This window comes from Trachurus trachurus, assembly GCF_905171665.1.
Source record: "Trachurus trachurus genome assembly, chromosome: 5".
In the NCBI taxonomy this organism is placed as follows: Eukaryota; Metazoa; Chordata; class Actinopteri; order Carangiformes; family Carangidae; genus Trachurus; species Trachurus trachurus.
The window spans coordinates 2,715,190-2,727,635 of NC_139896.1; the positions used below are offsets into that span (position 1 = coordinate 2,715,190).

At 41.1% G+C, this 12,446-nt stretch overlaps 1 protein-coding gene across 1 annotated transcript in view; it reads left to right on the forward strand.

The window, feature by feature from the left end:
- Positions 1–12,446, forward strand: part of dip2bb (disco-interacting protein 2 homolog Bb) — a 93,508-nt gene that overhangs the window by 44,223 nt on the left and 36,839 nt on the right. The window contains exons 8-9 of the mRNA XM_083972415.1: positions 11,287–11,484; positions 12,046–12,137. Of these exons, the coding sequence (XP_083828541.1) occupies positions 11,287–11,484; positions 12,046–12,137 (290 nt within the window). The remainder of the gene's footprint in view (positions 1–11,286; positions 11,485–12,045; positions 12,138–12,446) is intronic.

Below are 12,446 nucleotides of genomic sequence, written 5' to 3' on the forward strand. Positions count from 1 at the left end.
TCTTCATACACTTTTATAGTTCATACATGGGGGACTAAGCCCTATCGACTAACCAGTTTGTCTATGTAACTTAAGTCTAATCTTCTCCAATGCCTTAGACAGGACCTCAATGCTATTCGTTATAGCCCCATTCGATCGAGCAATCGAAAGCTCCAGAGAAGTAATGTCGTACAGTAAGGCAGTCCATCGAGAGATATTGAGTGTGTGTGGCGGTTTCCACCTCTGTATTAACATCTTCTTAGCTGCCGTCAGGCCTAAGAAAAGTAGTTTCTTCTGAGTAAACTTAAGTACTAATTGAGAGTCATCGTTTAGCAGCAAAACAATCGGATTACACGGTATGCTGATCCCAATTATATCTCCCATCAGGGATGCTACTTGAAACCAAAAAAGCTCCACCTCCGGACATTGCCACATCATATGACAATAAGTTCCTATTTGGCTACAGTTACACAAGGGGCAAGTGGGAGTGGAGCAAAGTTGAAGTTGGCAGCGTTTCCTGGGTGTTAAATAAAATCTGTGAATAAATTTATAATGAATCATTTGATAATTGAAATTCCGTGACGTAATCTTAATGTTTCCCAATACTCTCTTCCAATCAATAACTTGGTTATATTCCTTCAAATCAACATTCCACACTTTGGTCACCCCCAGTGTATGGCCTTTAGCTTCTTGTATTTTTTGATACAGAGTGGATACCAGACCTCTGGATTTCGATTCCATGCCTAAAAGCTTGAGAAGGGGATGTTCGAGAAGAGGCATGTTACATGGAACTCCATGAGCTAAGATAGCATGTCTCAACTGTAAATAAAAATAAAAGGAAGATCTGGGTAGATTATATAAGCTCTTGAGATCTTCATATGACCTAAGTCCTCTGTCGTCTATAATATGAGATAAAATACGGATACCAGAGTTAGACCATGGGGAATAAATAATTGGTTTCCTCTCCAAGCATAGCAGCTGATTTCTAAAAATTGGTGTCTGCGTGTGCCACTGCATCTCCCAGCCACCCAATTTCTCCACTTCCCGCCAGATCCGTATAGAATGGGCGACTATAGGGCCAAATTTTGCTTCACAGTATCTGGAGGGTAGACCACAAAAGGTCAATTCTTCCAATTTGTAAGGAGAAACAATATCCTGCTCCATCTGGAGCCACGAAGGGTTCACATCTTGAAAGAACCAGTTTCTTAAAGGGCGGAACATAAATGATAAATAGTATAAATTAAAATTGGGCAACCCAAATCCCCCTAGCTGTTTGCCCTGCTGAAGTACCGTACCCCCAATTCTAGGTCGTTTTCCCGACCACAAAAACTTTGCCACAAGACTCTGGGTCCTTTCCCAATAGCGGACCGGCGAAGGTAAGGGCAACATACTGGACAGAAAATTTATCTTGGGTAAGACCATCATATTAATAACTGATATTCGGCTACTTAATGACAATGATTTATGATCGAACCATTTCTCCAGGTCCCCTTTAACTAAGTCAAATAGTCGTTTATAATTCTTATTAGTAATTTTGTCAAGAGTAGAGAAAATATCAACCCCAAGATACTTAAATTGCGGAACTACTGGGATTTCTGTGTGCAAATCTGAGTATTCTGAAACATCCTTCAAAGGTAAAAGTGCTGATTTATTCAAATTTACTTTATAACCTGAAATACTACTGAATAATGAAATTATTTTATTACTGTGAGGCAAATCATGAATCACATTACTGAAATATAATAAAATATCATCTGCATATAATGAAATGGAGTTATGCACTTTCCCCACCACTATAGAATTTATATTTTGGCACTGGCGAATTTTTTGTGCCAGCGGTTCCAAAGATAAAATAAATAAAAGTGGAGAGAGGGGGTAGCCTTGGCGAGTTCCTCTACCTATGGGAAATGGAGAGGAACACTGGTTCCCCGTCAACACCATTGCTGTAGGATTATTATACAGAACTTTTAACATATGAATAAATTGTCCACTAAAGCCCATATGTTCCAGTGCAAACCACAGGAAGCTCCATTCGAGACGATCGAACGCCTTTTCTGCGTCAATAGATAATACTGCAGGCAGGGGACACAATTTAGGAGAAGCGTGTATAATATGCAGTAATCTTCTGACATTGTCTGATGCAAACCTATTCTTAACAAAGCCTGATTGATCAGGATGGATGAGCTTAGGAATTACTAAATTTAATCTATTGGCTAGGGTTTTGGCAAACAATTTCACATCAGAATTTAACAATGACACTGGCCTATAACTCGCACAATTAGTTGGATCTTTGTTTGCCTTACACAAAAGGGAAATAATAGCTGTATTAACGTCCCTGTTGAAAAATCCCTTCTGGAGAGATGCATCGATCATATCAAGCATAATTGGTCCTAAATCCGACCAGAACTCAAGATATAATTCTGGCGGGATGCCATCTAATCCGGGCGATTTGCCTTTTTTCATCTGTTTCAATGATTCAAATAGTTCATTTAAAGTAATTTTATCGTCTAAGGGCTTACACTCCTCTTTTGTAAGCTGGGGTAAACACAAATTTTCAAAGAAGGAGTTCATTAATTCAGTTGTTAAGCCCTCAGCTTCATCTATTTCATTCTGGTATAATTCTTGATAGAACTTTCTAAATTGCTGATTAATCAATTGAGGGTCATGTAAAATTATGCCCTCTTCAGACTGTATTGATGATATAACGGACAAGCGATCATTATTGCGCAATTTACTTGCTAGTAAAAAACTTGGTTTGCTACCATCTAAATAATGGGATTGTCTAACTCTGTGTATTAAAAATTCAGACCTCTGGCTAAGAAGAGTATTTAATTTTAATTTGATTATGGATAACTCTTTCTCCCTTTCGGTAGAGAAACTGTTTTGTTGTTGATGGATTAAGGAAGAAAGATGATGTTCCAAATTATTTATTTCTTTCAATTGCTTCCGATTTTGACCGGAGGCAAACGCTATGGAGTTGTTCCGTATAAAACCTTTTGTGGCATCCCACATAATTCTCGCGTCCGAAACCGAGCCTTTATTAATGGATAAAAATTCTCTTAGCCCTTCTCTAAACTGATTAATAAAGTCCAAATTCCGCAAAAGACTAGTATTAAACCGCCAACGTGTTGCACGGCTGGAAGATGCAGTTAATAAGAAAACACACAGATTGGCGTGATGGTCAGACAGAGACATATGTATTATTTCGGCTTTCTGAACCCGATGGACCAATTGAGATGAGATGAAGATATAATCTATCCTTGAGAAGGAACCATGTCTGCACGAATAGAATGTATACTCTCTTGTTTTGGGATTTTGTGTTCTCCATATATCCAAGAGACCATAATCTGAAATTAAGTTACGTAGTGCCAGAGTGTTTGGGGAAACATTACTCTTAGTTGTTTTATCCATTAAAGGATCGATAATAGTGTTATAGTCGCCCCCTAAAAAAAGTTTAAATTCATTAACTTCCTGGAGAATTTGATGTAAAGATGAATAAAAAGACCTATCATATACATTGGGGGCATATACTGAAAGAAAAGCAACTTTTTCCCCTTCAATCATAGTTTTGACATAAGCAATCCTACCTTCTTGGTCGCTGCCTTTCCCCACAATATTAATTTGGAGATTAGAGCGAAATAATATAATTGTTCCCTTAGTTTTGTTATTTGCTGATGAATATGATACTACTTTAAACATAGTGTTGTTGATTTTGCTAATATCTTGCTGCATCAAATGGGTTTCTTGTAATAATGCAATGTCCACCTTCTTTTTCCTTAGTATCTGTAAACAGCTACAACGTTTTTTCGCTTCGTTTATACCCTGTACATTCCATGATAGAATAGATAAGCCTGACATCATTAAACTACTTTAATATGGAAGTAAAACAAAAACAGAAAAGAGAGGATATAGGTACAGTAACATATAAGAATGCAGCATACACATTCGAGGTAGGTCTCACTCTAATACCAGCATGAATCCCAACTCCCCTCCCCTCCCTCTTCTTAAGCCAGAGTATTCCCACTCTAAAGCCCACAACCCTCTTCCAACACTCCACCCTCCCTCCCACCCCAACACAAAAATGGGGAAAAAACATAAAATGCATAAACTTTGTACAATCCCAATCCTTATTTGCCCCATCTTGTTGACTCCTATTGCCCCACAACACTAGCAGAGCTGTGACAAACAGGGCATTTCCCCTCACGCGGTTCCTAATTTAAATTCCCTTCACCCTAACCCATACTGGTGAAATATTGAAAATAGTAACTAAATAAAAAATAAAATAATAATAATAATAATAATAATAATAATAATAATAATAATAATAATAATAATAATAATAATAATAATAATAATAATAATACAAATTAAACAAGAGAAAGTATGGAAAAAAAAAGTTTAAAGGAATAAACTAATAACTAATACTAACCAAAGAGAACAAGCTATAGGCAGGCCTATATAAAAAAAAAAAAAAGAGAGAGAAAAGAAAAAAAAAGAATAAATAAATTAAACAAGTAAACAAATCAATAAATGAATTGTAAGTAGATAAATAAATAAAATGAAAAATACTAATAATGGACAAAAATACAGAGAAAATAAAAAAGTGAAAAGAGAAATGGTAGTGGACCTAGATATTATTTAGCCCATCCTTTGTAAGCTTTCCAAAAAAGTAAAAATACAGCTGTTCAATCGAATAACATCGAATACTTCCCAAAAACACTTAGTGTCTTCTGTCATAGTCCATAAAGGAGGGGGGGGGGGGGAGGGGGGAGAGTGAGGCTCCGGAAAGTTATTTCATGATAGTGATTGTTGACTCTCGAACTCCCCCCACCCCCCAAAAAAAAACAGGAAGACAGTTGATCGTCACTAGTGTTTCTCTCATATTCCAAAAAGAGAGGGAGAAAAAAAAAAAAAAAAAACACTCCTCCACAAAAAAAGGGAAGAAGAGAAAAAAGAAAAAATTGAAGAGAAAAAAAAAAAAAAAAAAAAAAAAAAGCAGGAACGAAAAGGAAAAAAAAAAAAAAAATCCTTTTTTTTTTTTTTTTTTAATACATTCATACCTGGTCACGGCCATACTTCCACCTTCAACTGTCCAGGCTGGGGGGGTGAGATGGTCAGCCTGACGGTGTTAAATCCGCAGTGGAGCTGGCCTTTGTAAGCGTGGTTTTCACTTGCTTCTCATAGAAATCCATAGCCTCTGTTGCGCGAGTGAAGGAGACGGTTTTATTGTTGAAAGTGACCAGCAACTTTGCGGGATGCACAATGCCACATCTCAGCTCGGCTTTACGCAGGAGTGCTTTCACCTCGTTGAATTCCGCCTGTTGTTTCCGCAGCTCGGCAGTCATATCAGGGTAAATGCTGATCCTTTGTCCTCTGAAGTACAGTTTGCCCCCCTTTTCACCCGTCAGGCGCTGGATCGTGCGCCTCACCTCGAAACTGTGCAGCCGCGTTATCATGCAGCGGCTCCCATCTTTGGCTGTAGCACCTGTGCGGTGAGCAATGCTGGCTAAAGGGGGCGGCCCCAGGGCTTCTTCACCAAACAATTCGTAGAGAAGTTTGTTAACAAAGCTGGTGGGTTTACCAGCCTCGACCCCATGTTGTAGCCCCAGTATGCGCAAATTAAACTTCCTGCTTTGATTTTCAAGTGCATCTGTCTTGTCTTTTAATTGCTCGTTTGCAAGCAGCAGGTCATTATATAGTTTCTCCGCGGCCGACAATCGTTCCTCCATGGCGTTCGCCGCAGCTTCCAGGTCTTCCACCTTAGACTTACATGACTTGATAGTAACTTCAAGTTTCTCTAGTTCCTCGTGGATAGGTTTAAGCTTGTTGTCGAGTGCCGCTGAGATCTCCTCCCGAACAATTTCTCTAATCATTTTGCCGAGGTATTCAGGATCCATCATGTTGCCGCCAGTGCTGCGCAAGGCTAATTTAGAAGGCATAAATTACGGCATAGAATATCTGAGATGGCCAGCAAGTTTTAGCCAATGTAAAATAACTTTGGGTGAAGGATCTACCTTAATTCAAAGTAATTTTTCTGAAAGGAACAACGCGAGGCAGGAGCTGGCGTCCTCACGTCTTGCCACCGGAAGTCATGATCCCCTGCCACCGGAAGTCATGATCGGCGAGTGATGTTGTGAATGTATCCCAGGACGATTCTACTATCCGTGTAGAATGTGACTTTGTGTAGATCCATGTCGCTCTCCTCTGTAATCAGTTCAGCCAGTTCGACAGCTAAGACGGCTGCACATAGTTCCAAGCGTGGAACTGTATGAGCAGAAGTTGGTGCTAGCTTAGCCTTGCCCATGATGAAGCCGACATGGCACTGGCCATCAGTGTCTATGACCCTGAGGTATGCGACCGCTGCTATAGCCATAGTAGATGCATCTGAAAAGATACATATCTCCCTCCTCTGAGTGCAAGACAATGACACTGGAACATAGCTTCTGAGTATCTGGATATGTTCAAGTTCGCTGAGTGAGTCAGTCCACTTCCTCCACTGCACTTCCCTGTCTGCCGGTAGAGGTTCGTCCCACGCTTGCTGCTCCAAGGTAAGTTCCCTGTATAATGATTTCCCCTGAATCACCACAGGGGCAACAAACCCAAGGGGATCGTACAGACTGTTGACAACAGAAAGAATTCCTCTCCTTGTGAAGGGCTTGCCATCTGGTGCCACTTGAAACATGAAGCTGTCAGTCTGTAAGTTCCAACTTACTCCAAGGCTTCTCTGAAGAGGCAGAGGATCAGCACTCAGGTCTAAGTTCTTGAGGTCATTGGCTCTCTCCTCTGATGGGAATGCATTCATGACCTGTGGACGGTTGGAGGCTATTTTATGAAGCCTGATATTTGACTCTGCCATCATGCTTCTTGTGTTTTTCAAGAGGTCGATGGCTTCCTCTTCGCTAGGCACAGAAGCGAGTCCGTCGTCCACATAAAAATGTCGAAAGATGAACTGCATCGCGTCTGAGCCGTGCTCCTCTTCGCCTAGTTCAGCTGCTCGTCTCAGCCCATAAATGGCTACGGCTGGTGAAGGGCTATTACCAAAAACGTGCACCTTCATGCGGAACTCAGCAACATCTTTACTGATGTCATTATCTTGGAACCAAAGGAACCTGAGATAATTTCTGTGGTCCTCCCTGACCCGAAAACAGTAAAACATTTGCTCAACATCGACGGTGATAGCTACCTGCTCCCGGCGAAAGCGCAGCAAAACACCAATCAGCATGTTATTGAGATCTGGTCCGCTCAGAAGTGCATCGTTCAGGGAAATCCCCTCACATTGAGCACTTGAGTCGAAGACAACCCGAATCTTACCCGGTTTCTGGGGGTGATAAACTCCAAAAATGGGGAGATACCAGGCCTCCTCGCCAGATGTCAGAGGTGGGGCTGCTTCTGCTTGATCGTTTTCAAACATTTTTTTCATGAAGTCAATGAACTGGTCTCTCATTTCTGTCTTCCTCTGAAACGTGTGCCGCAGGGTGGTGAGACGCTTCAGGGCTTGGTCTCTGTTGTTAGGAAGAAACCGCCGTGGCGTTCGGAAAGGCCGTGGTGCCACCCAGTGGTTATCTTCATCGATGTAGACCTCTCTGTCCATGATTTGAAGGAAGATTGTATCTTCAACTGATAGTGCAAGTTTATCATCATGTGGACTTTTTTGAAAAACAGTGTCTCCCAGATTATCTGTTTCAGCTGAGCTGAGATGAAGTTGCTGTGTAGGACTGCTGTATTTTTCCTTCACACGGATCGATCCTGTACATGGCACTAGAAATGAGGTGCGTCCATTCTGTAACACATTTGTTCTGTAGACGTTCACGTTGGTTTGCTTGTGAGCTCCTCCCAAGCACACCTCGCCAACAATCACCCATCCTAGATCCAGGCGCTGTGCATATGGAGTATCATGTGGGCCATTGCGCTGCTCTCGCACTTTATGAACACTCAGAACATCCCGTCCTAGCAACAGTAGAATGGGAGCACTGGAATCGGCTGGTGGGATTTTGTCAGCAACAGGTGCAAGATGTGGAAAGTACTGAGCAATGTTAGGGGTAGGAATTTCGGATCTATCGTCCGGGATCATATTACACTCAAGGAGAGAAGGGAGTGCTACCTGGATTTTTCCATCAAGTGATGCAACAACAAAATTGCTAGCCTTTCTCCCTACTGTCTCCATTATACCTGAGCAGGTCTTCAGGGTGTAGCAGGATGGAACTCCATTGATACCAAAGAGGTTGAAGAAGTCCGATTTGACTAACGACCGATTACTTTGGTCATCTAAGACTGCATACATTCTCTGAGCCTTGTCTGGATGATTAGCAGGATACACGTGGACTAAACAGATTTTGGAACATGATTTTGGACCAGGAGTATTGCCACAGATCTCTGTGCACTTTGACGTGACTTCAAGAAGTGAATCATTTTCTCGCTCCCCGCCATGCTCTTGCTCCCTCTCTTGAGCCTCCTGTGACCAAGGAGCCGGACCTGGGTGCAATGCAGAAATGTGTCTATCACTGTTGCATTCCCTGCACTTCACAGCAATCTTGCAGTCCTTAGCCATGTGTCTTGTGGATGCGCAGCACCGGAAACAAATGGAGTTTTCCTTAAGGTAAGCTCTCCTTTCATCTAGATGTTTGCCTCGAAATCCACGACACTTTGCTAAAGGATGCGGCTTGTTGTGTAATGGACACCGATCATGAGGTTCATCTGTTGTTTTCCCAGATGTGTTTTCCTGGAAAGCTGTGGGAAGGTAAGACACTTCTGTTTTCCTAACTGAGACAGCTCTCTGGCTGTTGTACCTCACAGGTTTCTCTGTCTTAGAATAGCTGAAGCTACTGGGTGTAGAAAAGGCAAAACTTGGATCATTCCTGATCTTTGCTTGGTTGCAGATGAAATCTACAAACCGAAGGGTGGAAAGGAAACACCATATTCTTCTTTGTATTTGGAGCCTTGCACAACCCAGCGTTCTTGTAGGCCATATGGAAGCTTTTCTATGATAGGATTGACTCCTCGTGAAGTGTCAAGATAAGCTAAACCAGGTAAGTGGCCACCCACCTTTGCTGACTCTACCTCTACAAGTAAGTCTCCTAATTCTCTGAGGTGTTGGCTGTCTTTGTTAGTGATTCTTGGAAAATTCTCCAGTTTTTGTAAAAGGGCATGCTCAATGACCTCAGGAGAGCCATACGTGTCCTCTAATCGCCGCCAAATCGTCCGAACACCTTCTGCAGGATTGTGGACATGAGCAGATCTGATCCTCGTTGCTTGTGTAGCAGACTGTGGACCAAGCCACTTGATCAATAGGTCAAGCTCTTCTCTAGCTGATAGGTCAAGACCTATCATAACATCTTGGAAGGAAGATTTCCAAGCCCAGTAGTTTTCTGGACGGTCATCAAACTTTAACAGCCCAGAACTCACCATTTCTCTCCTGACTAGGTATTTGGCTAAATCTGTCATTAGTGGAGCTTCACCTGGATGATTGTGTGGGCTAGCTGCAGGAGACTTGGGGGGAGGCGACTGCTGTGAAAAATATCTCCTATGTTCATCATCAACAGCCTCGTCTTTGATTCTTAGCTTGGAGAGAGGATTCTCTGACTTAACAGGTGGAACAGCGTAATCTGCCTTTTGTTCAACATGGTAGGGTGTGACAGGTGTTTGCTGCAAGACTGGCTCACGTTGAATGCTTGGTGTTATGGAGTGAGCCTGAACATACTCACTTGTGCGTTCAATAGCAACCTGGGCTAAATCTTCAAAAGGATCGACTTGGATCTCTGCTGCCGCTTCGTAGACCGCTGCTTCAGCTGAGGCTACGGTGGCACTCTTCTCTGTCTGCAGCACATACAGACTGGCTTCTAAGTCTGCTTTGCGTTGTGCTGCCTCAGCCAACATTTTCTGTTGCTCTGCTTCCACTCTGGCTTTTTCCCTCATCATAGCAGCCTCCTTTTCGGCGTATGATACCTGTACACGAGCCGCTTCGGCTTTGGCCCTTGCCTTGGTTGCCGCTGCGCTGGCCGAAGACCTGCTTGATCTGGTTGATAACTTAGAGCCAGAGACTTCTGACCTGACCTCCAAGTGTTGCTGCGTCTGATCAGCTTCATCTTGTTGCTCCATGGCGTAGCTGCTCAGTGTTTGATTCCTGTGTCTTAGCCCGCTGTGTGGATGTCCTTTTACTATTCTGTCCTCACTCTTGTGTATCTGTACAAGGCTAGACAGATAGCGTACAAAAACTCAGCCAAACCGTCTTCAGTTGTATGGTTTTTTACTGATGCCGTTTCTGTAAAACTGAACAGTACAGAACAGAATTTACTTACATGCAATACATAAATATACATAAAATACTGACACTGTAAACATGTGCAGAATCACTTTTTACAAACAATACTTACGGACAAATCTACTCCAAGGCTGAACGTAAAGGAAAACACTGCTCACTGCAGGCTGCTAGGCTACTAGCTGCTAGCTGCTAGCTTTTGACTGTAGCACATGGAGAAGGGAAAAAAGAAACTTAAGGAAATGACTAATACCAAAAGTCACCACTAGGTGGCCACAAGGTCAGGGGCTCAGCACAATGGTTTTCTCAGGTATGAACTTGTGAATTGTAAAGCATTAATGTGACTCAATGGATGAATAACAGTTAATTTAAATTAATCAATTGAGTGAAAAAGAATTGCCAGTATGTACACAATGATCACAGAAAGAAAATAAATACCCCCTTGTTAAGTCATAATTGTAGGATATAAAGTTGAAATTATGAGATAAAAAGTTGAAATAATGCAAAAATAAAAAGTCGAAATAATGCAAAAAGATTTGATGAAAAGTCTAAATTACTATGTGGAAAAAAGTTACAATTATGAGAGAAAAAGTAAAATAATATGCAAAAACAACAAATTGACCTTTTGAAATAAAAGATAAAAGTTATGCAAAAAATTGAAATTATGAGATAAAAAGTAAAAAATTATGCAAAAATTGAAATAATACCAAAGAAATTGATAAAAAGTCTAAATTATGTGGAAAAAAGTTATAATTATGAGAGAAAAAGTAAAAATTATGCAATAAAAATGTTGAAATAATGCAACAAAAAAGAGATGAAAATGTGGAAAATTTGAGAGAAAAGTAAAATATTATGCAAAAACAAGTTGAACTTTTGAAATAAAAAAAGTTGTGCAAAATTTTTTAATTATGAGATAAAAAGTCTAAATCATGTAAAAAAACACACACAAAAAAACGTTGAAATTACGGTATTTGAAAAAAATGAAATTATGAGATGAAAAGTCAAAATTCGACTTTCACTTGACCTTCACTGTGTCCCGTTGTCTCGGTCAGTGCCGCAGCCGGACCCGAACACGCCGAAGCCCGAGGGGCGTCAGATCATCCCGGTGAAGGGCGAGCCGCTGGGCGTGGTCAGCAACTGGCCCCCGGCGCTGCAGGCGGCGCTGGCCCGCTGGGGGGCCACGCAGGGCAAGAGCCCCGCACTCACCGCGCTGGACATCACCGGCCGACCGCTCTACACGCTGACCTACGGTGAGACACAAGAGACTGCACTGCAAAACCTCAAAATCTTTTCAAGAATATTTGTCTTATTTCTTGTCAAAATGTCTCATTTCTAGTCAAAACTAATCTCTTTCCACTTAAAATAAGACTCATCACCTAAAAATTTACTTGTTTTTAGATCATTTTCACTTGTTTTAAACAAATTTTCACTTGAAATAAGTAGAAAAATCTGCCAGTGAAAGCAGGTTTTTTGTGCTTGTAATAAGGAAGAAAAACTTGCTCCACTATCAGATTTTTCTACTTATTCCAAGTGAAAATCTGCTTGAAAGAAGTAAAAAGTGTCTAAAAACAAGCTACTTTTTAATGTGATGAGTCTTATTTTAAGTATAATGAGATTTGTTTTGACTAGAAATGACATTTTGACTAGAAATAAGACAAATATTCTTAGTAAGATATTTGAGTTTTTGCAGTGTGGAAGGAAGTTCCCAGAATGCAGCTTGTTTGTGCATCAACTGTTTCAACTGAGCTGAAGGTTTTTACAGTGAAAACGTCACTGATGTTAAATGTTAAATCTGATCCTCTGTGTCTCAGGGAAACTGTGGAGCCGCAGCGTGAAGCTGGCGTACACACTACTCAACAAGCTGGGCACCAAGAACGAGCAGATCCTCAAACCTGGAGACAGAGTGAGACACACACACACACACACACACACACACACACACACACACACACACACACACACACACACACACACACACACACACACACACACACACACACACACACACACACACACACACACACACACACAATCAATATCTTATACACATGATACCGTTCTACAACCAGGTATAGAACAGAACAAACAGAATAAAAAACACACAAAGGTTCGTGCAAGTCGAATAAATAATAAATAAATAAAAACACTCCAAATATTCCACTCCAAAAAAGTTTTTTCACATTCTTTGAGAATAAAGTCATAGTTTTATGAG